General features: G+C 39.1%; 1 protein-coding gene across 4 annotated transcripts in view; it reads right to left on the reverse strand.

The window, feature by feature from the left end:
* Positions 1–27,651, reverse strand: part of nup58 (nucleoporin 58) — a 70,245-nt gene that overhangs the window by 15,043 nt on the left and 27,551 nt on the right. The window contains exons 12-15 of one of the 4 annotated variants that reach the window (XM_072263017.1): positions 21,371–21,453; positions 19,043–19,241; positions 15,817–15,864; positions 2,880–2,975 (exon numbers count right to left, since the gene is read on the reverse strand). In XM_072263017.1, coding sequence (XP_072119118.1) covers positions 2,880–2,975; positions 15,817–15,864; positions 19,043–19,241; positions 21,371–21,453 — 426 coding nt within the window. Of the gene's footprint in view, positions 1–2,879; positions 2,976–15,765; positions 15,865–19,042; positions 19,242–21,370; positions 21,454–27,651 lie in introns of all 4 variants that reach the window. The other 3 variants (XM_072263016.1, XM_072263020.1, XM_072263018.1) reach the window with 3 other exon arrangements.

Consider the following 27,651-nt stretch of genomic DNA (forward strand, 5'->3'; position numbering starts at 1 on the left):
GCCGTTAGAGAGAGAGAGAGAGAGAGAGAGAGAGAGAGAGAGAGAGAGAGAGAGAGAGAGAGATGCAAATTTTGATTCAAGCAGACCTTTATGTTCTTTGCAGTTGGCTTTCGGGCGGACCCTTTTATGTCTTCTATCCCGCTGTGGTCACCAACTATGACCCCTCCGTTCCGGATACGACCGTTCTTCCGCGGTGAACCCAGCACCCAGGCAAGGGCAGACACACACACACCAGGTTCCCGCCGATCGTATCTTTTCACCCTGTGAGTCTATGGTCGGTTCCCTCCAACCAGACCTCCAAACTCCCACCAACTTGTGGGGCACACCGCTCTTCCAGGGTCTCGTTATCTCATGATCTCGTGGTGTGTGTCGTGCCTTAGCGAACCTGTTCTTTTTATCCCCCCTGCTGGGGTATCGCTTGTCCATCCAATTTCAAACAGTTCAGGTTCAAAGCAACTGGTCTGTCAATATTCTGAATTGTGTCTCTTTTTGTTAATCTCTCTCCTCTCTCATTAACATTTTGAACATTTCTCCATTGTCTCCCTTATCTCTCTCTTTCTCTCTCATTAGCATCAATCTTCTGATAACTTGGTTTTTCGTCACAACAGCAAATCAATTAAAATGGAATTGGGCACTGGCTCAGTTGTTTTACAGAATGCCACAGAATGGCATTTCAAAGATATTAAACTGAAGCCTGCAGATATCTAACTAAGAAATTATAATGGAAAAAAGGTAACTCCTGTGGGAATGATATTCATAAGTGAAACACAACAGCCAACAGGCCACTTTGGACCTGTATGTGGTAAAAACAGGAGGGACTGCATTGTAGGGCTTATTGCTGAGACAACCACAACTTGATTGGAGATCCATCCACCATTTGCATGCCACAACCCCTGCAATAGAGAGTCAGCTGAAAGCGAACTAAGAAAAGTACTGGATGGTCCCACCGCAATGTTCAAGGATGGTATTGGTAAACTCAAACATATCAAGGATGAGATCATGTTAAATAAAAATGCCACAACCACATTTTGCAAAGACCATCCATGATAGAGTAGCCAGTGAGCTAGATCGCATGGAGGCTGAAGGAATTCTTCCCAAGGCTGACTGGAGCCCATGGGCAATGCCAGTGGTTCCAGAAGACAAGAAGAATCGGCTGTCAGGATCTGTGTTGATTCTAAGGTCATCATCAACCCAGTACTGAAGTAGATCAATACCTTCTGCCCAGGATACAGGATATCTTTCCAAAACTTACTAGAGGAAACTACTTCAGCAAAGTGGACTTAGCTGAGCCCAATCTACAGATACAAATGGAAGAATCATCCAAAGTGTTTCTCACCATAAGCCTTATCGCTATAATAGGCTTATTTTTGAAGTAGCGTCTGCACCTGCACTCTGGCAGAAAGCTATGGACTAGGTGCTGCAAGGCTGCCCAGGCATTCAGTGTTACCTAGAAGCAATTTTAGGATGACAAAGAACAACTCCAAACTCCTAAGACAGTGTTAAAAAGATTAGAAGATTATGGGCTCAGAGCATGATGCAACAAGTGTGAATTCTTTAAACCCAACATCACTTGGAAGGCGAGTCAGAGTTTCAGTGCTGAACGCCTGCCTTTTCATCGCTGCCAGAGGAGGAATCTGTGAGCAGCCTATTGGTGTGGCTCACTGTGGCAGGTGGGTAGGCCCCTCTGCTTCATGTGGTATCCCTCTCTTTCGATGAATGGCAGTGATATCGTAGGATGGTATCATGGTTCTGCATTTATGGATTGGACTATTGCATTTATGTACTGGGCTTTTTCAGACATGGTTTCTATATTGTGTTTTTTTTTAAAATCGCTCGTTCCTTTTCTGTTTTGTTGTACAAGGGAAGGGTGTTTGGGGGCTGACGGTCTTTTTTTTGGGGGGGTCAATATTTCTGTTCCGTTTTGTGCAGGGGGAGTTGATGATTGGGATGCCATTTTTTTTGTATGGGAGGTTTGATGTTCTCTCTGAACGTCTTTCATGTTTTTTCTTTGTTTCGTGGCTATCTGGAGAATACAAATTTCAGAGTTGTATATGGATACATGCTTTGATAGTAAATAAATCTCTGAACTTACTGTGGTCACACCATTGGTGCACAAGGATTACACAAACGTGCTGAGAAAATTCAAGCAGTGGTGGATACCCCAAGGCCAAAGAACGTGCCACAGTTGAGGTCCTTTTAAGGATTTGTCATTACTATAACAATTGTTAGAGAAGGAAGGTGTTCAGACCTGTTAGAACCTCAGAATCAACAGTCACAATTCTCTCCTGCCAAGCAGAGTGACCTCCCTTGTCAGGGGTAAGAAATCCTCCATAGCAATTAAATCTTTAAATTGGACAATTTAAAATTTACTATGTTGTGTGTGTCTATATAGTAGTTGTACTATGTAGTCTACTATATATATGTGTGTGTATATACAAGTTGAGATGTATTCTATATTGAGTTGAAATTTATAGTTGTGTTACATATTTAATATTTGAGTAATTTTTTAAAATATATTGTTTGATTAAGCATTTTTTGTTACTTACATAAATCATTACGGTTTATTTGTACGAAATATATGAATGACATATGTCATTATGCCACAAGTGTACGCTTACTAAAGAAAACAAAGTAGACAAATTGCTCCCGTGTTTTTCTTTTGATATGTTTTGTAACTCCAAACTACACACAATACAATTCAAAATGCAGAGTAAAATTGCAGATGAACATCAGAGGAGAATCTCAGGTATTTATTTTGACATCTTTCATTAAAACACCTGTAAATCTAAATGCTTTCTGTTATGCCAGGTAAGAATCAGTTATCTGAAATCACTTCTTTACCAGCACAACCACTTACAGAAACAAAATTACAAACAAACCTGCACTGAGGCTTCCTGAGGGTTTAGTGGCTGATCCAAATCCAAATGAGCTGTTGCCTGAAGTATTACTTCCAAAGCCAGAAGTACTTCCAAATCCTACAAGAATAAGTACTGCACACTTAATATACAGTGTGCTATAAATTTTTATAGCCTTAAAAAAAATCCATCATACAACTAAATGGGAATCAATTCTGCTTCAAGATTCCATTAAAAATTGCAGCCACAAACAAACAACATCTTTCATCGCAAAATTTCCAGTAAAATGAAAAAAAAGAGGATCAGTAAGTTTCTTTGGAGTCTCCTATAACACAATACACAACAAATCTGCTACACCACAACATTCACTAAAATGTAGGTCAAAACGAACTAGGTATTTGATTGCCTTAATGAAGCATTTGTACCTTTAAGAATTACAACATGAGCTCTACTGAAACAGAGAAGAGTAAGTGAGAGAGAACAATACAAATTTAATAAACTTAATCTATCAAAAAGATTAAGTTATGATAGCACAACATAGCAGGAATTCAAACTGGAAAGAATAATTTTAATTTTAAATTTATACCCCATTTTCACTTTTAATGTTGTCAGACAATGTGATGATGAATTAAGAACAGAAAATGTAATTAAGTATTTTTTCTCAATGTGATAACTTTTTTCTATCATGGATTTGAGTGGGTGCAAAAATGCAAATAACTTTGAAACAGAATTTGGCACATCATATAAATACTGTGAAAGATTACCCTCTCCAAGTACTCTTTCAAAAAGACCACTAAACAATATTCTTTCTGAAAACAAACAATCATATGAAAGCCCTGGGTAGACATGAGGAATTAGTTTGATATGAATCACTGGTAATTGCTATTCAGCTTCCAAGGAAATATCAATTAACATAATATGATGCCCATATTTAAATAGGGAGATAAAAAGATCCAGACATTCAAACATCCATTAGTCCTATTTTCACTTGGTGTTAAATAATGGAAATAATAAGCAGTGAACTAGGGGGGGGGGGGGGGAGGGGGAGAGGGGAGAGGAGAGAGAGAGAGAGAGAGAGAGAGAGAGAGAGGGAGAGGGAGAGGGAGAGGGAGAGGGAGAGGGAGAGGGAGAGGAGAGGGAGAGGAGAGAGAGAGAGAGAGAGAGAGAGAGAGAGAGAGAGAGAGAGAGAGGGGGAGGGGGAGGGGGAGGGGGAGGGGGAGGGGAGGGGGAGGGGGAGGGGAGGGGGAGGGGAGGGGGAGGGGGAGGGGGAGGGGGAGGGGGAGGGGGAGGGGGAGGGGGAGGGGAGGGGGAGGGGGAGGGGGAGGGGGAGGGGGAGGAGGGGGGGAGAGGGGAGGGGGGGGAGGGGGGGGAGGGGGGGAGGGGGGGAGGGGGGGGAGGGGGGGGAGGGGGGGAGGGGGAGGAGGGGGAGGAGGGGGAGGAGGGGGAGGAGGAGGAGGAGGAGGAGGAGGAGGAGGAGGAGGAGGAGGAGGAGGAGGAGGAGGAGGAGGAGGAGGAGGAGGAGGAGGAGGAGGAGGAGGAGGAGGAGGAGGAGGAGGAGGAGGAGGAGGAGGAGGAGGAGGAGGAGGAGGAGGAGGAGGAGGAGGAGGAGGAGGAGGAGGAGGAGGAGGAGGAGGAGGAGGAGGAGGAGGAGGAGGAGGAGGAGGAGGAGGAGGAGGAGCAGCAGCAGCAGCAGCAGCAGCAGCAGCAGCAGCAGCAGCAGCAGCAGCAGCAGCAGCAGCAGCAGCAGCTGCTGCTGCTGCTGCTGCTGCTGCTATACAGCTATGTTACACTTTACCTGCCTGAGGTTTTGGGCACATGCTACAGAAAAAGACTACTATGACCATACAAGAATGCTGGGCAGTAACAGGCTAACTAATCCATTCCAGCTCATGCATCTAGCTACATGATTCAGATAATGGTCAAGATTAAACTTCAAAACGGAACTTGCTGACTGAAGTGCTGCACACATTGTTAAAGTACTCATGGAGAAGAGAAACCAAAAATGACTCCATGCCAACAATTCAACAAGGATAATTTATATTTGTGCTGGTGACACCTCTTATCATCTCTTAAACTATTCTGATAGTATTTATAGCTAATTTAACTACCAACACATATATTAATATTCAGAGGTAACAATCTGGCTAACAATCCAAGCACATTCAGGCAGCAAAATAAGTTGACTATGCAAAGTCATGCTCATAAGTTCATTAGAAGATTACAATTGCAAACTTAAAATAATAGGTTATCTCATAACATAGATATTAGGAACAATTACTTTGCTATTAATAATTCTTCCCATGAAAAGAAGAAAAACAAAAAGGATGAACATCTTGTATGGTCAGGGGTATTTTTACTATAGCATTAATTGAAAATACTATGTCAGCCAGAGAATTGGAAGTGGGTCTATGGCTCACAAGTAATAAAGCAACAGAGTTAATTTAATCAAGACATAACACTGTAGATGCTGGAAATCTAATTTGTAAAACAAAATCAGAAAATGCAGGATACTGTCATCTAGCAACTCGGTCTGACAGAACTTAATTGACTTGTAAATATTAACTATTTTTACTCCACAAATACTGCCTGTGCTACGAAGCATTTCTAACAATTTGTGTTTTTATTTCAATTTACTCAAGAATCTATTTAAAAAATGAAGCAAACATTATCTACAGTAACTTCCACCAATGAGAACAATAATTTCTCCAAAAATAAACTCAATGAGTGGAGAACAGTATAAATTCTGTTTAAAAAACTCATGCTTGAGTAAGGATTCACTTTATCATTCATCTTGGTGGAAATAGCATTAGCACTCAATGCAGAGTATTTATTGACAATAATGTGTCAGGCAAAGAATTGGAGATAGGGCACAATTGGCAGCAATATGTCAATTCTGTAGCTTTTACTCAGCTCTAATGAAAGGTCTCTCTATACATATTGCCTGAGAGCTTTAGTGAGAAATCTGAGAGTGAAACTATTGGTGCTTGGCATCATTATAGCATGGAACTGAAAGAAACTTCTGGGATATAGATATGCATAGTTGATTGCAGAAATACAGAAGACACTATCATAGAAAATTAAAGTAAGAATACAGAACAGTCTATTTCAAGAACAGAAGAAACACACTACAACAACCTCTCCTGGTAAAGCCAGGATTACTTCTCCAAAGAAAAGAAAGTTGCTCAAAATTGTTTGAACAAAAATTAGAGTCAGTCAGCATTTGCTGTAGTGTGGTCACCAAATAGAGTGAGGAAGGTTGACTACAGTACGTCATCATATGTAGTTTTTAATAAAATAAAGTTTACTACTGATATTCACAACTATATTATACGATTATCTCGTGATCTGAATACGAATTAAACAACCTGAATAATAACGTAGAAAATCAAATTACCGACATTGCATTTAAGGGTTTTTAATTGAAAGTAGATTGAATATCAACAGTTAGATAAATAGGAAAATTGCCACAGAATAATTATGAGAAAGGTTGAGCATGCCAGTGCTTTTCTCTTTGATGTGATGGAGGACGAAAGGTATATAAGATTATGAGAGGCACCAGAGGGGGTTTTGTGAGTGGAGGAAAGTTTAGCGCAGATCTCAGAGGTAGTTTTTCTTCCACATAAAGTGATAAGTGCTTGGAATGCACAGCTGGGAGTGATAGAGGCTGGTACAATAGGGACATTTAAGAGACCCTAAAGGCTGATTTATACTTGTGCTTATGGGTTACACCGTAGGCCTGATTTATACTTTTGCGTAGCCCTACGCTGTAGCGAGCATGCGTAGTTGTGTCTGCGTCGCTCTGCAATTCACCGCCAAAACGCTAGTTGACGGTGTGGTTTCTATGCCACTGTGTTAAGTTTCTTCGTGAGAGACATGGACGAGAAAATGTACTTCAAATATTTTCAGATGTCGGCAGGTAGATTTGACGATTTGGCTCATCGTCTCCAACCATTTATTTCACATCAGTGTACAGACATGGCGGAGGAAAGCAACCCGAAATGCGTATGAGGAAATGCGATGCTACCAAATGGAAAATCACAGTTGCTGCGGTCTGCGTCGCCGTGACGCATGAGTTATATTTTTGGGGAGGTGCACGTTACCCTACAGTGTAGGGTACGCAGTACCTACGGCGTACATTTGACACACAAGTATAAATCAGCCTTTAGACAGGTACATGACGTTTTCATGGGCTATATAGGAGGGAAGGGTTAGATTGATCAGTTTATACAGGACGGCACAGTATCTGCCCACACTGTGCTGTATTGTTCTATATCCTAACAATCTAATTCTGTATACAATTTACTGTTCTCAAAGTTCAGGAATCTTGAATTATCAGTTTCCTAGAGAAATGCATGATAACAAATGAAACAAAGTTTAATGCTTAATTAATCTGAAATTAATATTTTTTAACACCTTGCAAATGTTCTGTACGCCTATAGATGGCTCACACATGAAATGAATTTTGCTATCAAAAAAAGGGATAGCAAATCTATCAATATTTGTCATCATTATAGCAGCGAACTAAAAAGAAATTCTGGGATATAGATATGCATAGTTAATTGCAAAAATGTAGATGCTCCTCTCGGAGATACCCTGCTCTTCCAAAAAGAAAATTAGGCTAGACTGTGCCCAGTCAATGAGCAGGAGAACGAGAAGAGAGCTATGCTTTCACTTAGATTTGCACTCAAGATTACAAAGGCAGCATTTTGTGGCAGTTTTTCGGATTTGGACTGCACCCAATAGTGAACAGGAGTATGAGAAGAAAGCTACATTTTCACTTAGTTCTGTACTCAGGATTGTAAAGGCAATGTTTTGCGGCAGTTTTTCAGATTTGGACTGCACCGAATCAGTGAGCAGCAGCAAGAGAAGAGAGCTACGTTTTCACTTAGGTTTGCATTCAAGATCAAAAAGGAAGTGCTTTGCAGCAGTTTTTCAGATTTGGACTGTGCCCAGACAGTGAGCATGATTCATTAGAAAGAGCGAATAAAAATAAGGCGGCAGCAAGTGGAGAGGCCATTGTTGTGAGTGGACCAGGGTTAGAGTGTGGAGGTTTTGGCTCATTAGGCTTTGGCATGGTGGGTATCTGGTATTCTCATTCCATGTCTGTTAGGGCAAAGTGCAGTGAGAACGGATCCTGGGGCTGTGTTTTGTTGTGTGTGTGAGAATTCGAATTCTGGGAGACCTCCAGCCTCCTGGAAACCCACATCTATATCAGGTGCACCTTGTCAGCTCCTCAGAGAACATGTTAATGAACTGGAACAGCAGGTTGATGACCTTCAGCTCACATGGGAGACTGAGAAAGTGATAGATAGGAGCTACAGAGAGGTAGTCACACCTAGGTTGCAGGAGGCAGGTAACTGGATGACTGTCAGGAAAAGGAAGGGAAATGGGCAGCCAGTGCAGAGTACGCTTGTGGCCATTCTTGTCAATAATAAATATACCACTATACTGTTGAGGGAATGACCTATCGGGGTGGGGGTAGCTGCAGCGACTGGGTCTCTGAGTCCTGCGCTGTGGCTCAGAAGTGAACAGAGGTGAAGAAGATTGCAGTGGTGATTGGAGATTCCATAATCAGAGGAATAGAGACGAGATTGTCAGCACGATAGAGACACCTGGATGGTACGTTGCCTCCCAAGTGCCCGGCTCAGGTCCACAGCATTCTCAAGGGGAGGATGAGCAGCCAGAAGTCTTGGTACATATTGGCACCAATAAAACATGTAGGAAAGGTGATGAGGCCCTGAAGATAGGCTTTAGGGAGCTAGTTTGAAAGCTAAAAAACAGAGCCTACAGGGTAGTAATCTCTGGATTGCTGCCTGTGCCATGTGCCAGTGAAGGCAAGAATATGATGGTTTCGCAGATGAATGTGTGGCTGGGGACAGGGTTTCAGATTTATGGACCATTGGGATCTCTTCTGGGGAAGGTACGACCTGTACAAAAGGGATGGGTTACACCTGAACCCAAGGGGGGTCGATATCCTTGCAGGCAGGTTTATTAGAGCTGCTCGAGAGGGTTTAAACTAATTTGGCAGGAGAATGGGAACCAGAGTGATAGTGCTAAGGATGGGGTAGTTGGTTTACAGAGGTAGTATGTAGTGAGACTGCTAGCAAGAAGAGACTGATGCTAGGGCGAAATTGCTGTCAATGGGATGAGTTGCAATGTAAAAAGTGGACAAATCGAAAAGGTTGAATACAGGATTGAACATATTATATCTGAATTCGTGCAGCATACGGAAAAGGTAGATGAACTTGTAGCACTGTTACAGATTGACATGTATGACATTGTGGGCATCACTGAATCGTGGCTGAAAGAAGAATATAGCTGGGAACTTAACGTCCAAGGATACACATTGCATTGAAAGGACAAGCAGGTAGGCAGAAGAGGTGGGAGGCTCTTTGGTAAAAATGAAACCAAATCATTAGAAAGAGGTGATATAGGATCGGAAGATGTCGAATCATTATGGGTAAAATTAAGAAAATGCAAGAGTAAAAAGAACCTGATAGGAGTCACATAGACCCCCCACAGCAGTAAAAATGTGGTCTACAAATTGCAACAGGAGCTAGAAAATGCATGTCAAAACGGCAATGTTACAATAGTCATGAGGGATTTCAATACGCAGGTAGATTGAGAAAATTAGGTTGGTGCTGGATCCCAAGAGAGGGAACCTCTAGAATACCTACAAGATGGCTTTTTAGAGCAGCTTGTGGTTGAGCCCACTAGGAGATCAGCTATTCTGGATTGGGTGTTGTGCAATGAACCAGAATTGATTAGAGAACTTAAGGTAAAGGAACCCTTAGGGGTCAGTAATCATAAAATGATAGAAGCTAAAGTTAGACGTATCAGTATTATAGCCGAGTAAAGGGAATCACAGAGACATGAGAAAAGAGGAGGCCATAGTTGATTGGAAGGGAATACTAGCAAGGATGAAGGCGGAATAGCAATGACTGGTATTTCTGGGAGCAATTCGGAAGACGCAGGATATATTGCTCTCAAAGAAGTAATATTCTAAAGGCAGGATTATGCAACTGTGCCTGACAAGAAAAGTCAAAGCCAACATAAATGCCAAAGACAGGGCATAAAATAGAGCAAAAATTAGTGGGAAGTTAGAGGATTGGGAAGCTTATAAAAATTAACAGAAGGCAACTAAAGAAGTCATAATGAAGGAAAAGATGGAATATGAAAGCCTGCCAATATTAAAGAGGATACTAAAAGTTTCTTCAGCTATACAAAGAGTAAAAGAGAGGTGAGAGTACATACTGGACTGTTGGAAAATGATGCTGGAGAGATAGTAATGGTGGATAAGGAAACAGCAGACAACTGAATAAATCTTTTACTGTGGAAGACACCAGCAGTATGCTGGAAGTTTGAGGATGTCAGGGGGCAGCAGTGTGTAAAATTGCCATTTACTTGAGACAAATTCTTGGCAAACAGAAAGGTCTGAAGGTAGATAAGTCAACTGGACCAGATGGTTTGCACACAAGGATTTTGAAAGAGGTGGCTGAAGAGCTGTGGAGGCATTAGTGATGATCTATCAAGAATCAATTGCCTCTGGCCTGGTTCTGAAGGACTGTAAAATCAAAAATATCACTCCACTATTCAAGACGGGAAAGGCAGAAGAAAGGAAATGACAGTTAGCCTGACCTCAGTGGTTGGAAAATGTCAACTATTAAGAATGAGGTTTTGGGGTACTTGGAGGCCAAAGTCAGCATAGTTTCCTAAGAGAAAATCTTGCCTGACAAATCTGTTGGAATTCTTTGAAGAAATAAAAAGCAGGATAAACAAAGGAGAATCAATGAATGCTGTGTACCTGGATTTTCAGAGTGTCTCTTACAAGATGCCACACGAGGCTGCTTAACAAGTTAAGACCCCATGATATTGCAGGGAAGATACCAGCATGGATAGAGCATTGGCTAATGGCAGGAGGTAAAGAGTGGGAATAAAGGGAGCCTTTTCTGGTTGGTTGCCAGTGACTAGTGGTGTTCCACAAAAGTCTGTGTTGTGACTGCTTCTTTTTACATTATATGTCAATGACTTGGATGACGGAATTGATGACTTTGTAGCCAGGTTTGCAGACGATACAAAGATAGGTGGAGGGCCAGTAGTTTTTAAGGAAGCAGTGAGGCTACAAAAGGATTTAGACAGATTCAGAGAATGGGCAAATAAGTGGCAGATAGAATACAGTGGCAGAAAGTGTATGGTAATACAGTTTGGTAGAAGAAGTAAAAGCACAGACTATTTTCTAAATGGAGAAAATATGAAAATCCGAGGTGCAAAGGGATTTGGGAGTCCTGGTGCAGGATTCCCTAAAGGTTAATTTGTAGGTTGAGTTGGTGATGAGGAAGGCAAATGTGATGTTAGCATTAATTTCAAGAGGACGAGAATATAAAAGCAAAGGTGTAATGTCAAGGCTTTATAAAGCACTGGTGAGGCCTCACTTGGAATATTGTGAGCAGTTTTGGGTCCCTTATCTAAGGAAGGATGTGCTGACATTGTAAAGATTTCAAAGGACGTTCACAAAAATCATTCCAAAATTGAAAGGCTTGTCATATGAGGAGTGTTTGATGGCTCTGCATTTCTAATCACTAGAATTCAGAAGAATGAGGGGTGATTTCATTGAAAGCTAGAGTGGATATAGAGAGAATGTTTGTTATGGTGGGGGAGTTTTAAGAGCAGGGGACACAGCCTGAGAATAGGGGGATGTCACTTTAGAACAGAGATGAGGAGGAATTTCTTTAGCCAGAGTGGTGAACGTGTGGAATTCATTGTCATGTGTGTCTGTGGAAGCCAAGCCTTTAAGGTAAAGCCTGATAGATTCTTTATTAGTCAGGGCATGAAGACATATGAGGAGAAGGCAGCAGAAGATTGGAGCGCAGACGTAAAATGGATCACCCATGATAAAATGACAGAGCACACTTAATGGGCCAAATAGCCTAATTTTGTTCCTATATCTTATGGTCTTATGGAAACTGCTGTGCAACCTTCAGAAATCAGTAATCTGATGATAACTTTCTTGCATCAGTAAAAATGAATTTTTAAATGACATACCAAGTTTTAATTACTGCTTCAAATACTGAATAACCAAGAAATTGTATTATATATCTGCAGAAACACTTCCTGTCTGCAGAAAAATACTTCAGAATATTTTGGATTTTAACGTACTAGCAGTGTCATTAGAATTAAAAAGCTTGTGTTCCTTATAATGTTGGTTAAAAAAAATGACATGAGTGGAAGTTTCACACCACAGAGATCACTAAATCTTTATGGGCAGTTTTCTTTGATACCAACAGCAAATTCTATTGCATTGTTAATAACTGAAAAATCAAGACATTAAGTACAAGATTTCGAACATTTAGATTATTTTTTTTGAGGGAATATAGTCAGTTAGATGGTAGGGACAAGGTATGGATTCAGGTAGGAAGGACAAAAACAAATTTGAAACCAATGACCAAATTCAAACTGCACTACTTGTATGTAAATGGACATGGTGTGTGGAATAAGTCTATACCTTGCAGAACATAATTCCACAACTAAGCATCCATCCATTCTTTCCTAAATCATCAGTGACTTCATCGCCTCCAAGGTTTAAAACTCATTTCCTGAATCCCCAAATTTTATACAGCCACCACAGTATAATCCACAAGTAAGTCTGCATTTGTATGTCTTGTTTTGGTCTGCTTCTCTCCCATGGAACTCATACCTTTACTAAATTGTAGAAACTTTACCCTAATTGTGGAAACTTTACCCTTGGCAGCCGTCAAGTACCTATACAAATCTCGTTTTTCCAGTACTCAGGCCGTAACTCCTACTGAAGGAAAAGAGCACCCCTCCCCAGCCAATACAACAACTCTAAATCTACACTCCCAGTTTCTGCATATTTGTTTAATCTGTTCTGATTCCATCATCCTCCATGTTACTATCATCCCATTTCCTCAATTACTTCCTTCCACCATGACTGACAATATCCCAAAACAAATTGTCTTCACCGCTCATATTCTTGCCCTTATTTACTGTGTCCCTCCCTGACCTAGAAAAGGATTGTTCCTGTCCTCACCTCCCATATTCAACAGCTCATCTCTGCCATTTCCAGTGGTAAGGAGGATCTCAAGAGACTTCAGCAGTACAAAGACAAGCTGAATGATTGGGCAAGAACACAGTGGATGCAAAGTACTGCAGAAAAATGTGAAGTTATCCACTTTAGTGCACTATTCAGAAAAGGGTGTACTTTTTAAAATAGCAAAACTGGGAAATGTTGATTTACAAGGATGACTGAAGATTTGTAGGCAAGTCAATGAAAGCCAGATGCAGGTGTAGCAAACGTAAATGAAGATAAACAATATGCTGGCCTTTATTATGAGAGTAAGTGAAAACAGCAGCAAAGGTTTTACAAATGTATAGGGCCTCGCTGAAAATAGAATGTGTACATATTAGTTTTCCTTACCTAGAAAGAAAGATGTGCTTGCCATAGACAAAATGCAACAAAGATATGCGAAGCTAGTTTCAGAGAAGGCAGCCTTGTAGTATGTACAGCATAGACCTGCATTCTTCAGAGTTTACATCTCATCAAACCCTATACGAACCATTCAAGACTCAATAGGCTAGATTAGGAAGTATATTTTCTCTGGTTTAGGAGTCTAGAGTCAGTCTCAGAATAAGAGACAGGCCATTTAGAACTGATATTAAGAGAAATATTTTCATTTCAAGCCTTTGAAGTTCTGTACCCAGATGGCTCAGGAGACCCATTCATTAAGTTTATTCCACACAGAGGTCAAGAGGATATGTTTATTGACGGAATGAAGGCATATGGGGATAGTGCAGGAAAACGGTGATGAAGTAGATCAGTAATTTTGATGAATGGCAGAGAAAGCTTAGTCAGCAGGGTCTCCTCAACTTCCTATTCTTAATACCACCACCAAATATTTTTCTTTCCCCAGGGGAACAATTCCTCTCAGATGTCCTAGGTCACCTCATCAATGCCACCTCCCTTTATCCATGACATTTTCCTTTGCCAAATGATATAACACCTTCCTTTTTATCTTCACCTTCCCATTATCCAGGATCCTGCACAGCTTCCAAATGAACGTGTGATTTATTTATACCAATTTTAATTTAGCACACCCTATTTCCACTTTGGATGCAGTCTTGAAGTACATGTGCTTATTTAGTTGTCTGTCAGTCAAATTCCCCAACACATATCTGTATTCTAGACTGTTCGTTCCAATGAAATTCAAGGCTTATGAAGAAGAACCCCAGTTTCCATTATGGCACACTACAACCTTCCACTTAATATTGTGTTCAGCAATTATAGATAACGGGTCACACACATGGAACTCAGCAGGCCAGCAGAACCGTGGAAAAGAGTGAACAGTCGACGTTTTGAGCTGAGACATCAGGACTCAAGTCCTGAAGGAGGGTTTTGGCCCAAAACGTCGACTGATGACTCTTTTCCATCGATGCTACCTGGACTGCTGAGATTCTCTAGCATTTTATGTGTATTGCTTTGGATTTCCAGCATTGCAGATTTTCTCATGTTACAGATAATGGGTCTGCTACTTCCATGTTCTTTGCTTCTCGCTTCATTTATTATCATTTCCCTTTGTTATCATTGTCTATTATTTAATTTCATAAATATCCCAGACATTCCTTTTTCTTTGCTGTCTTCATAGTTAAAATTTGTTTAATCTCTGTTCCAGTTCAAATCAAAGATCATCAACTTGAAACATCAATGTTGCCTAACCTATTGGTAGTTCCAGCATTTTCTTTTGTTTCTGATTTCCAGCATCCCCAGTGTTCTGCTGTTCTAACATTTATGCTAGATCTTCTGATGAACGTATAGTAAAATTGCGTTAATCTGACATGCTAGGTATTTTGATGGTGTTAGACAAGAATATTTTTGAATTATTCAATGTTATTCTATTAATATTCCAACACAATTCACTCTTTTGAGATGTTACATGGTGAACAATAAATTTTCCAGTGACCCTGGTAAATTTATAGGGAGCACAGGAACCAGGTGGCCCCAGTGAGTGTATGGGAGTGAAACAAACATTATCTGATAAACCAGATACTAAGCTATTGGAATTTCAGAATAATCAGATAGCGAATTATCAGCTTTACTTATTCCGATTTTGCTGCAGATAGCAGACAACTGGAGACGCACTGTAGATGCATGAACAATGTTAATTAATGCTAATACACTAGGGAGTAATTGTGCCTGCACCTCAACAATTGTTGTACTTTAGATTCTGGCAGACCTAATTATATTCTGATAGACCCACTGTACGTTTCTACTGTTTCTTGTTTTTACAAGAGCAAGTAGAGGGGTAATAGGCTGGCAGGTGAAAGAGAGGGTGAGAGGGTTGGTAGTGGAAGAGCACATAAATCAATTGAAAAAAATGTGAAGTTGTGCTATAACTTGGAAACTAAAACAAAAAGTTACACAAAAAGATTTTGTAAATTGAGGTGAAGTGTTCACATATGGAAGTTCTACAAGGGTGAAGGTGCCATTTCCTTACTAGCTTATGCACATTATAGAGGAAACACTACCTGTCAGGGGTTTAGGGAAAATAATTAAGACTCAATAAGATTTTTTTTTTAAAAAGGTATCATACCCAAATACTAGATTTGAGGATATATTTCTTGAGGGTGCATGGCATTTGCTAAATTTTCAAAGCGTCTAGACAGGTTTAAGTCAATATTACAATAACTTACTAATCACAAGCAAAAAATCTTCCTTACAGAACTATTTAAAAATATAAAACATTACATGTAAGGAAATTTTGAATTGGGGAATAGCCTGCAATTATTTTTGGATTGATTTTATAGTCACTTTAACTGACAATACATTTGAATACTATTTATAAAGCATCAACCATGAAAACTTGGCCATTAGAAAAAGGTTTTTATAAAATGGTACCTCCAAGTGTTGAAGAACCTAAGCCACTTGACTGCAAGCCAGTGCCAATACCTGAGACGAATGGTGCTCCAAAGTTAACTCCCAAAGCTGGTTGTGGTCCTGATATAGAAATAATTGAGAAAAAAAAAGACAAAATTTCCATTACACTTAGAAATATCTTTAAGTATATATTTTAATTAAATGACTCTCCAATGAGAATTTTATTTCAACTACACTTGAAATAATGGACAAAGACATCAAGTGTACGTATTTAGACTTAAACTGATCCAAAAAGAATTTAGCATTTAAAAAAAACTTAACAATATAATTGATCCACATTTATTTAATCTTTTTTTAACACTTTTTTTTTTGCCAATTCAGCCACTCAATAGCAATTGGAGAACACTAAAGTCGCCCAGAGCAAAATCCTACAAAATCCCTTCTTTACTGTTACTTCGGTCAGTATTTTCTTCTTCAATTTCAGAAAATAAACTCACACTATGATTTGTACAACCAGCACAATGTCATGCCCCTAATTTTGCTTTTTAAAAGTCAGCAAATAGCTTACGTCCTGTTACAAAGCCTCAGATTTATGTTTAAACTTTATACGTACATCATGCTCAAATGAGTCAATTTAGTAATACTTAAAGAACAAAAATACATAAGAAGACAATAAGATCTTTCACATCTCAATTTATTGTTTAGTTTTGAAACATCTCAATTACATGTCAACACAACAATAAAATTTTCATTTTTGTTAGTTCATAAATGCTATATTCTTGATTTTAGTGCACTACAGTTTGATATTAGGCAACGTTTTAAATAAACGGAGGGAAAAAAATCATCCAAATTCTAAAGGCAGTTACAACCAGAAGTGAATTTCTTTGCGTGTGCAGTTTTAAAAAGGCACCACTAAATTTACACTTCAAATGTCGGTTAAACACATCCATCCTTTCACAGTTCAAACACACCACTTATTTTGCTATTGCTTATGGTAGTCTGATGTTATAGATGACTTAACTGTCAAAAGGGAATTTGGAAGGTGGAAGCAAAGTATTATAATTATGCCAACGAAATGCCAAAAACATCTAATCAAATTATGGATCAAATCCTGAAGAGACAGTACCATTTTGTGCGCCTACGTAGGCTTCATTTCAAAACTTTCCACAATTCTCACACAACTATAGACAATATTAAGAACTAAAAAAATGCTATTAACTTTTGAATACACAAAAGTTTATAGCATTAAGGAATGCTAGCGTATGATATTGCAAAATTTGCAAATCTAGTTGGAGCATTTACTAAAAGATGGTTTAAGTAGAAAATTTTGAATATATTTGATAATATTCATATGGAAAAATTCAGCCCATGTAGGCCAATTAATTGACACTGTCCCTTTTTATCATAGATTTCAATGAACAATGAAAAGAGACAGATACATAAATAAGTGTAACATGAGTTTTACAGATAATGCAGTATTATATAATATATAGTTTACAAAGATTGATTTCACAACCAAACTAGTGTTGTAACCTAGTGTTAATAAGGAAGGCAACTGTGGCACTGCACATTTATGTATACTCAAAGAAATAATTTTGTGTAGTGCATTTGGAATTTTACAATATTGGGATATAATAAAACTTTTTGGCAATTGTTTTCAGGGAACAATACTATTGCTGCTCTTTCAGAAAGCAAAGTTAGAAAATTTGTTTTATAAAGATAAAATATAGCACATGAAAAGTGCACAAACTTACCTGCACTTTTTTTCTAGCAGCCTTGTTTTGAGAATATCTTACAAACTTTAATTTAATTAAGTGTTTACACTGCTATTAATTGATTAATAATAGCAAATACTCTGGCATTTATTTCAAATTCTTTTAAAATGTCTTTTTAATTCTACACATCCTAACTGGAACCAGTTATACTGGTGGAAGGGTGGGAGAGTTAAGAGGCAAGCCATCAATAAATATTTACTGTGTAAAACAGAAATGTTTCGTGGCTGAGATCAGCAAATAAGATTCAGATTATAAACGCTGCTCTGGAACATGTTAATTAAGACATGCATTCTAAATGCTGTTCATGAATATGTAAAATATAATATTATGGAGCAAGTATAAGAAATTCCAGCTTGCTAACACTTATTAACTACTCCTTGTAAACAATTTCTTTTGTGTCAAATTTCATTTTAAAAAATCGACCACATATTAATGTTGCAGTACTTCCTTAATGTAAACTTTATTATACCTTCATAAATATATCAAGGTATTTTAATTCATTACATTTGTTTATATCCCTGAAACTTCAATTATAAAATAAATTTATACCCCTGGCATCCTGTCTTTATTGAGAATTGCAACTACGATAAAAAGCTGCTATTGTTTAATGCGGGGGTTTTTATTCAAATAAGAAGTCATTTTAAAATTTCCCTGTCAATCTAGTCTGCGACTGATAGGTTATATATGATCGGTCATGCCTTATAACAAATTCTCAAAGATACTAGGAGTTGAAAAAACAGATGACTTGGACTAAGTGATTTTTTAAATTATATTCTTGCAGGAAAACTGACTAGCTCCTGTTATTCACCTTTTAACTCAGATCAGGAATGTGCCACATTGGGTACCTTAGCATAAATCAATTTCTTGCAGCGCATTTTATTATACCAGTGTATTATACAATACTGTTTTCCATGATAAAATGAAGAAAAAACACCTCACTGAATAAAGGATATGGTATCTATATCATCCATCAGTAGTTATCGTTTGTAAGCAACCTCACCTAAAACAATATTTAGGGTTATGTGCACCTAAAATTTACCCAATTATCCATTCTTAAAATTTTTAACTTTTTTTTAAACAAAAACATATCAATTTTAACAAATATTTCACATTTTCTGCAAGTTATCAGAATTTAGTGATTCAACAACATTCAAAGCCTTACAAGGTCACTTCTATCTAGAATCTTAGTCACCTTTACCATAGTATAAAAAGTCACTTCACATTTTCTAAATTACCAATTTAAGAAATTAGGTATCTTACAGCTTTAAGATTATTGCTATGTGGATCCTGCATAACCATGAAAGTACTTTTCTATGCAGGTATCATTAATTTTAAAAAATGACAAAAAGGTACAAGGAAGTCTTGGTTGCTTTCTAATACAGCAGTATGACCACTGAGATGTATTTAGGAAGACAAAATTAAGAGAGAAATATTTGTGAATACTTTATAGGTTTTAACATATGACCAACGTAATCATATATTTGTCTCAGCACTATTCATCTATAACTTGAAGACATTCAGACCTGTAGCAGGCTGTTGCTGCTGTGTTAATGTTGCAGCCATGGCAACTGCCGCTGCATTTGGTATGCTGAAGGGAGTTGGTCCAGTTGTGATACGTGGAGTATTCTGCCACTTCTTAGCTTCAGCACGCCTTGCTTCAAAGGCATCAGTGGTATCACCAAAGTATGTCTTACGATAGCTAAGATACTGCTCTTTTAGAATCTGAAGAGAAAAAGTCAAGTTTCATTATGCAGAATGGCAAACTATGACAGCCAAAATAAGTAAAAAGCTAATAACATGAACTATATCCATGAAAACTGTTAAATACTTTTAAATCACTGAATGCAACTCACTTAATCACCATTAAGTTGCAAGTACCCACAAACAAAAAGTATTGTACATCACTTTTAAACATATGTTTAAAAATTCATTCAATTCTAAATCAATTATTTCCAATACCAGTGGACTTTGAAAAAACTCCATACAATAATCAATTTTAGGTTGTTGCTACCTATGCTTCAACATTTGAGTGCTTTCACCCTTCCCCCATCTAGACTGGCATTGAATTAGGGACAAGTGTATCAAAGCTTTTTTCTCATCTTAAACAGATTACGCCACCTGTAACACTTGAGATAATTTTACAATCATTACTGAACATTACTTCTGAATACCAACTGCAGAAAACTTCAAAGGAAACTTGAGGATTTACTTTCCACCTAAGTTTAGACATCAGTCTTTTCAATACCTTTTCTTACAGCGCAGTAGAGGTTTTGAATTTAGCATCCAGTGCAAAATATTGTGTCTGCGGATTTAGCAAAGTTAAAAGTGCAGAGGGAACAATGCTGTGGCAGAAAAGAGAGAAGAGGTGAGAGAGAGGAGAGCGAGAGAGAGGAGGGGGAGGTATGAGAGAGAGTGGGGAGAGAGAGAGAGAGAGACTGGTGGGTGAGAGAGAGGGGGAGAGAGGGGTGAGAGAGAGAGGGTGGTGTGAGAGAGAGGGTGGTGTGAGAGACAGAGAATGCTGTGTGTAAGAGAGCGAGAGGTGTGAGATAGAGGGAGACTGGGGTGAGAGAGAGTGTGAGGGAGAGGGGTGCAGGAAAAAGGTGGGGGGAGAGGGTGTGAGAGAGAGAGTGGTGTGGGAGAGAGGTGGGGTGCGCGAGAGAGAGGTTTGCGAGAGAGAGGGAGAGAGGTGAGAGAGTGTGAGAGACAGGAGGTGAGAAGAGGGAGAGAGGACAACTGGAAAAAAAGAGGGCAACAGAAGGCAATAGCATGATGCAAAGGAGATGAAATTATTTATCTTGCTCTGTCTTATCTACTTAATACTTCTTCTTTCCCGCCATCCCACATTTACTGCTCTTCTCTTCTGCCAATCTCACCACAACCAAAATAGTTAGCCTGTTGATTTGATATTGACTGGTCAGGTACAAGTTTACAGGAAGTTGATTATCTCATGAATTGAATGCAGTGTAGACCAGTTTTATACACTGCTGCAATACAACTTGGGGTATATAATTATTTTCTTCCTATTACTTCTGATTCTTCTAACAAGTCATAAATCTCTCTGACTGCTCATCTTTCTCATGCTGATAACATTATTTATTTCTTTAAGGCAAGCACGATTCAAAATAACTGAGATGCCTATTCTGAGATGGCAAGGAAATCCTTGGCAATGAAAGTTTCTGATAATTGCTTTTTAGAAATATTATTTGGCTTTAATAAGGCCTTAGAAAGGATAGAGGGACTTTGATGTGTTACACAACAAAGTTTATTTTTCCCAAAGGCTAATAGGAGATCCAGACCTTTAAAGAGAAAAAAGGTTAGAACATCTTTCACATAATGAAAGAGCCTGGATTTATTTTTTTTAAGAAGACTGGAACCCTGGTAACGCTAAACAATAATTCTGAAATAGCTTACACATCAGATCATACTCAGAAAAAGGAGTAAAAACTATTGCCGCAGAATTGAAACAAAACCTGCTTTTAGAGCATATTGTTAGCAGCTTAATGAAAACTACCTGATGCAGTCTCGACAGAAAATGCTATCGAGTTGCCTCCACAGATGCTGCCTGACCAGCTTAATTCCTCTTAACAGTTTGTGTTTTGCTACCATTACAGGACCAATTTTACGCATTAAAAACTGATTGGACTTTTGATTTTAAAATAAAAATATGATTAAACAAAATCCTAGTTGCATTTTCTGTGGAGATACTGTTCACGTGTTTAAAATCTGTTATTTCGTATTAAATCTTGCCTCTTTATATTCATGAATGCAGAGAACTGAATATTAAACACAATATTCAATGTACTAAATTGAAGGATTTTTTGATAATAAGCAAACACGAGATTCTATCATACCTTTGCACTTTCATGTATTGACTGAAGTTGAGCAGCCAGAGCTACAAATGTCTGGTATACTTTCTGCATTGCAAGAGACAAGTCTGTAGAAATGATAAAAAATAAATGAATAGCAAATAACAATTCTGTTACCATTCTGCAGTGTTTTTGTTACACATTCTCCCTATCACTCTCCTTTGTGCCAATTTCTACATGAGGTATAGACCAATGGATATGCTCCAATAATTCCCTTCAAAACATAAAAACAAGAGATTTTGCAGATGCTGGAAATCTTGAGCAACACACACAAAACATTGAAGGAACTCAACAAGACAGGCTGCAACTACGGAGAGAAATAAACAGTCAATGTTTCGGGCTGAGCCCTTTCATCAAGACTGGAAAGGAAGGGAGGAGAAGCTAGAATAAAATGGGTGGGGAAAGGTAGAAGTACAAACTGGAAAGGTGATAGGTGAAATCAGATGGGGGTGGAGGGTAAGGTGGGTGGGTGGGAGGCTGTAGTAAGAATCTGGGAAGTGATGTGTAGAGGAAGTGACGGGCCGAAGGAGGAAACTGTTAGGAGAGGACAATGGACCATGGGAGAAAAGGAAAGAGGAAGAGAACGAGAGGGAGGTGATAAACCAATGAGGAAGGGTGAGACGTGAAGCAGAATGTAAATGGATAAAGGGGGAAATCCACTGTTTTCTCTTATCAGATTCCTCCTTCTTCAACCTTTTAGTTTTTTCATCTATTCTCTCCTAGTTTTGTACTTCACCTCTCCTCTGCCACCCACCTTCCCCTGCACCTCTCCCCACCTTCTTATTCTAGTTTCTTCCCCCTTCCTTTTCCATTCCTGATGGAAGGTCTTGGCCTGAGACATCATTTGCTTACTCCTCTCCATATATGCTGCCTGACTTGCTGAGATCCTCCAGCATCTTACGCATACTCCCTTCAAAAAGGGAGCCTTTTCCTTTGAAAGTCACATAATATTACTTTGTGAATTAAGCTATAAGCAAGATCGTCCTGTTCAGGATGCTAGCTTTTTCTTTAGTATTACTTTTCTGAAGACAAAATCAAGTTCTGCTGTTCCTGCCAAAATGTACAAAATGCATTTTGGACCCATCTTGATAATATTAATAGTTATACAGAGAGACGAAACCGATCAAAAACAGTATTTCTTCACCAAAGTCAATCACATGCATCGTGTTTTCAAAAATTTTTTAAATTAATTTTTACAGATACAGGTTGGGTACCCTTTATCCAAAATGCTTGGGACTGGAATGCTCTGGAAGTTTTTTTGGATTTTGGAATATATAATGAGTTAGCTTGGAATCGCCATCATTCCCGACTCGGAATTAATGTGCTACCGGTAAGCAGTCTTGGCCAGAAAGCAGGTCCTGATGGAGTACTTGGTAGGGCTCTGAAAACCTGTGCCAACCAACTGGCCAGGATGTTCAAAGACATTTTCAATCTCTCAATGCCATTGTCAGAAGCTCCCACCTGTTTCAAAGGGGCAACAATTATAGCAGTGCCCAAGAAGAGCAGAGTGAGCTGCTTTAGTGACTATCGTCCAGTATCACTCACATCTACAGTGAGGTGCTGAGAGAAGTTGGTTATGGCTAGAATTAACTCCTGTCTCAGCAAGGACCTAGACCACTGCAATAGGTCTATGGTGGATAGGATCTCATTGTCTCTTCATGTGGCCTTGGATCATCTGGACATACAAATGCCTATGGCAGGATGCTGTTTATTGACTACAGCCCAGCAGTTAACACAATCATTTCTACACTTCTGATCAAAAAGCTCTAGAACCCAGGCCTTTGTACTTTCCTCTGCAACTGGATTCTCAACTTCCTAACAAGACGACCACAATCTGTATAGATCGGAAATAACATCACCATCTTAGTAACAGTCAACACTGGTGCACCTCAGGATGTGTGTGTATGCCACTGCTCTAATCTCTCTACACCCATGCTCGTGTGGCTATGCACAGCTCAAATGCCATCTATAAGTTTGCTGACGATACCACTATGGTTGGCAGAACTTCAGATAGTGACAAGAGGGCGTACAGGAGTGAGATATATCAGCTAGTTGAGTGGTGTCGCAGCAACAGCCTTGCACTCAATGTCAATAAGACCAAAGAACTGATTGTGGACTTCAGAAAGGGTAAGACGAGAGAACACACACCAGTTCTCATAGGGAGATGAGAAGTGAAAAAGTGAACAATTTCAAGTTCCTGGGTGTCAATATCTCTGAGGATCTAACCTGGATCCAACATATCAATGCAGCAACAAAGGCAGCAGCAGCTATATTTCATGTGGAGTTTGAGAAATGTTATGTCACCAGAGACTCGCAAATTTCTACAGATGTACTGTGAAGAGCATTCTAACTGTATGCATCACTGTCTGGTATGGGGGGGCTACTGCACAGAATTGAAATAAGCTGCAGAGAGTTGTAAACTTAGTCAGCTCCATCATGGGCATCAGCCTCTGTAGTAATCAGGATATCTTCAAGGAGCAATGCCTCAAGAAGGCAGTGTCCATTATTAAGGACCCCCATCACCCAGGTCATGCCTTGTTCTCATTGGTACCATCAGGAAAGAGGAACAGAAGCTTGAAGGCACACACTCAATGATTCAGGAACAGCTTCTTCCTCTCTGCTATCCAATTTCTCAATGGACAATGAACCCATGAACATTACCTCAATGCTTTTTATTTCTGTTGTTGTACTAATTATTTAATCTATTTAATATATACATACGTTTGTATATAGAAACTGTAATTCAGTTTTATTATTATATATTGCGTTGTACTCGTGCTACAAAGACAACAGATTTCATGATATTTGCTGGTGATATTAAACCTGATGCTGATCGTCTGACACCTGTTCATCACACATTTGCATTGATGCAGCCGTTCAGCATGCTGGATTTTCATCAATGACGATGCTGGCAAACTCATCAATGAATTTCCCTGCAACTTTGTGATCAGCAGACACTTTATCACCACAAATCTTAAAAAATTTAATGCCATGCATTTTCTTAAACTTCTGCAATCAGCCTGAAAAATATTTACAATTAACTTCAATTTTCAGTTCATCATGATAGATCTTTGCTTGCTTCATAAGCAGCATACAGTTTAGCGGCATATGTTCACTCCAATGTTGACAGATCCATTCTTTCAATACATTATAGATTCACTTTATTCAGTGTTTTTCTATTTTTTCATTAACATCTGTTCATTGCATATGTGAGGTCACTTCTCAGAACACTCTGTGGTGCACAGAGACCTGCGCAGTGCCTGGGAACCTTTCCCATCACCTTGTGGAATTTCCCATTTGTGACGTCATGTCTGTCAGTTTAGATTTTGAAGGTTTTTCAGATTTTGGAATTTCAGACAAGGGGTACTCAACCTGTATTTACTTATAGGTAATATGTAACATAAAATGTTGAAAATGCTCATGTTTCAAGTCAAAGACATCAGACTGGAAATGCTAACTCTGTTTCTCTTCACACATGCAGTCTGTTGATTTTCATTTATTCCTAAGTTTCTCATTAAACATCTTTTCTAAGTAACTTCTACATCCAGAAAATCCTCCATCCAACTTGGTACCCAAAGGAGATCACAGAGATTTTGAAAAATGCTACAAAAACTTTAATGTAACTGTTGGTATGTGTCAAAAATGAACAAAATAACCTCTTCAGTTTTTCAAATCTCTAATGTACAAGTAGACCATGGGTGATCAGGTATCTTCTGGTGCCCCATTACCTAATAAAAAGGTATCATTAATTATTGCTATTTGTTTATTATTGCCACATGTACCAAGATACAGTGAAAAGGTCGTCATGCATGCTGTTGTATATGTCTCTACTTCCACAGATAGCTAAAGAAATTCAGTATGTCCTTGTCGATACTTGTCAATTATTATTAATGCAGCATAGAAAGCATTGTCTGGATGTGTAACAGCTTGGTATGGCAACTGCTTTGCATGAAACTACAAAGACTTGTGGACACAGCTGAGCACAGAAATCAGCCTTCCCTCTGCAGACTCTGCCTATGCGATTCAATACCTCAGTAAAGCAGCCAGCATAATCAAAGGTCTCACCACCACCCCGTCCCCCCTCCCCCGCAGACATTCCCTTCTCCCCTTTCCCATCAGGCAGAAGATACAGAAGCCTGAAAGCACATATCAATACACCATGCTAGAAAACAGCTTCTATCCTACTGTTATCAGACCTCTTACATAATAAGATGGACTCTTGGCCTCACAATCTACCTTGATATAATCTTGTACTTCACCGTTTAACTACACTTTTTCAGTAGCTTTTACACTTCATTCTGCTTTGTTATTGTTTACCTTATTCTACATCAATGCGCTGTGCAATTATTTGTGCTTGCTACATGTGACAATAATAAACCAATACCAAAACAGCCAGGCACAAACTAGAGTCCCTTACAAAAATGAGTATTGACGATATTATAAAATGCACTTCCTATTAAGGTACTAAGTGGCTAAACCTAGAATTTGTCATTTGTAAGTTATTACTTCCACCTTTATACCATTCAAACTACATTGCGTCAGTATTTACATGAGTGAGGAAAAGAAGTCAACACATCCCAAGGTAACCTAACACACAGGCGATCCCTACATCAGAGGGGCCGCATTCCCAGAAAATTATCAGTACACTCTCTCCAGTCTAAGGATGTGCGAAGAGACTTCTCAGAGTACAGTACTATTGCGCTCTCTATCTACAAGGCAATTTTTTCAGATTCAGATGGCTAGTGAATTAGGAAAGGGTTGAGAACTGGGGATATCAGGGAAAGAAATTGGATTCGAGAACCAGAATTACTGGGAGAAAGGTGTAGAATAAATTCCGGAGGCAATGTGTTCACATATGGTGACAGTATAAGTGGTGTAAAGTCCAGGAATTACACCATGGCTACTATGGTTCCCCAAAATGCAGGTTATCAGAAAAAAGGCCTCACAGACGAGGAATGCGGTAGCTCTGCATCCTAAAGGAGGGACTTGACTATGATGGCTATCCAATTGACACAGTGTTGGCATATCTAAATCCTTTTGCCCCCATGATATTCATCGGTGAAAAATAAAAACTGACAAAATCTATTATTTCTTTCACATTTATTTCCCTTCACACACACCCCAATGTATTCCAATAGAGTGAATCATATCCTATATGTCAAATTTTTGGATAGTGATGTGAACTCCATAAGGGAAAATTTCTGTAATCCAAATTGTTCTAACACAGGGGTTGCTTGTGTTCAAACTGTAGAAGCTCATCAAAATTAACACCAAAAAACAGCAGACTGACAAATCTAGAGCCAAATCTTTCCTTCTTTAGATTTTAAATAAAGTACAGAACCATGCAAAAGTCCTAGGCACAGGTAAAAAAAATTCTGTAGAGTGAAGATGCTTTCAAAAATGAAGTTACTAAATATCAAAAAAATTACTACAAAGAGCAGTAAACAGTAAAAAAATTAAATCAAATCAATATTTAGTGTGACCACCTTTAAAACTGCATCAATTCTCTTAGGTACACTGTCGTACAATTTTATAAGAAAATTGGCTGGTAGATCGCTCCAAGCATTTTGGAGAACATGCTACAGTTCTTCTGCAGACATTGGCTGTCTCGCTTGCTTCTCTCTCCAGGCAATCCCAGACAGCCTCAATGCTGTTGAAATCAGGGCTCTGTGGAGATCAAACCATTTGTTGTAGAACTCCTTATTCTTCTTTACGCTGAAGATAGCTCTTTATGACCTTGGCCACATATTTGGGGTCATTGCCTTGCTGCAGAATGAAGTAGGGAACAATCAGGTGCTTCCTCGATGGCATTCCATAATGGATGAGGATCTGCATGTACTTCTGAGCACTAAGGATTCCATCAATTCTCAACAGATCACCAAATCCATTTGCAGAGATTCAGCCCCAAGCCTCCGCCGTGCTTCACTGTTGACTAGACACTATTCAATATGGCACTCTCCAGCTCCTCTACGGTCAACCTGCCTCCTGTTTGACCCAAAGAAATTCACATTTTGACTTGTCAGTCTGGAGCTCTTGCTGCCATTACTCAGTGCTTCTATCCTTGTGTTGTTGTGCACAGGTGAGTCTCTTGGCTTTATTTCCACTTTGAAGGAATTGCTTTTTGGCAGAAACTCTTCCATGAAGACCACTTCTGACAAGACTTCTCTGCACTGCAGAGTGGTGTATCTGGGTTCCAGTGGTTTCTGTGAGCTCAGAGCTGAGAACAGTGCTGGACTTCTTCCAGTTTAGAAGGGACGTCAGATTGA

This window comes from Mobula birostris, chromosome 7 (assembly GCF_030028105.1).
Source record: "Mobula birostris isolate sMobBir1 chromosome 7, sMobBir1.hap1, whole genome shotgun sequence".
Classification (NCBI taxonomy): Eukaryota; Metazoa; Chordata; class Chondrichthyes; order Myliobatiformes; family Myliobatidae; genus Mobula; species Mobula birostris.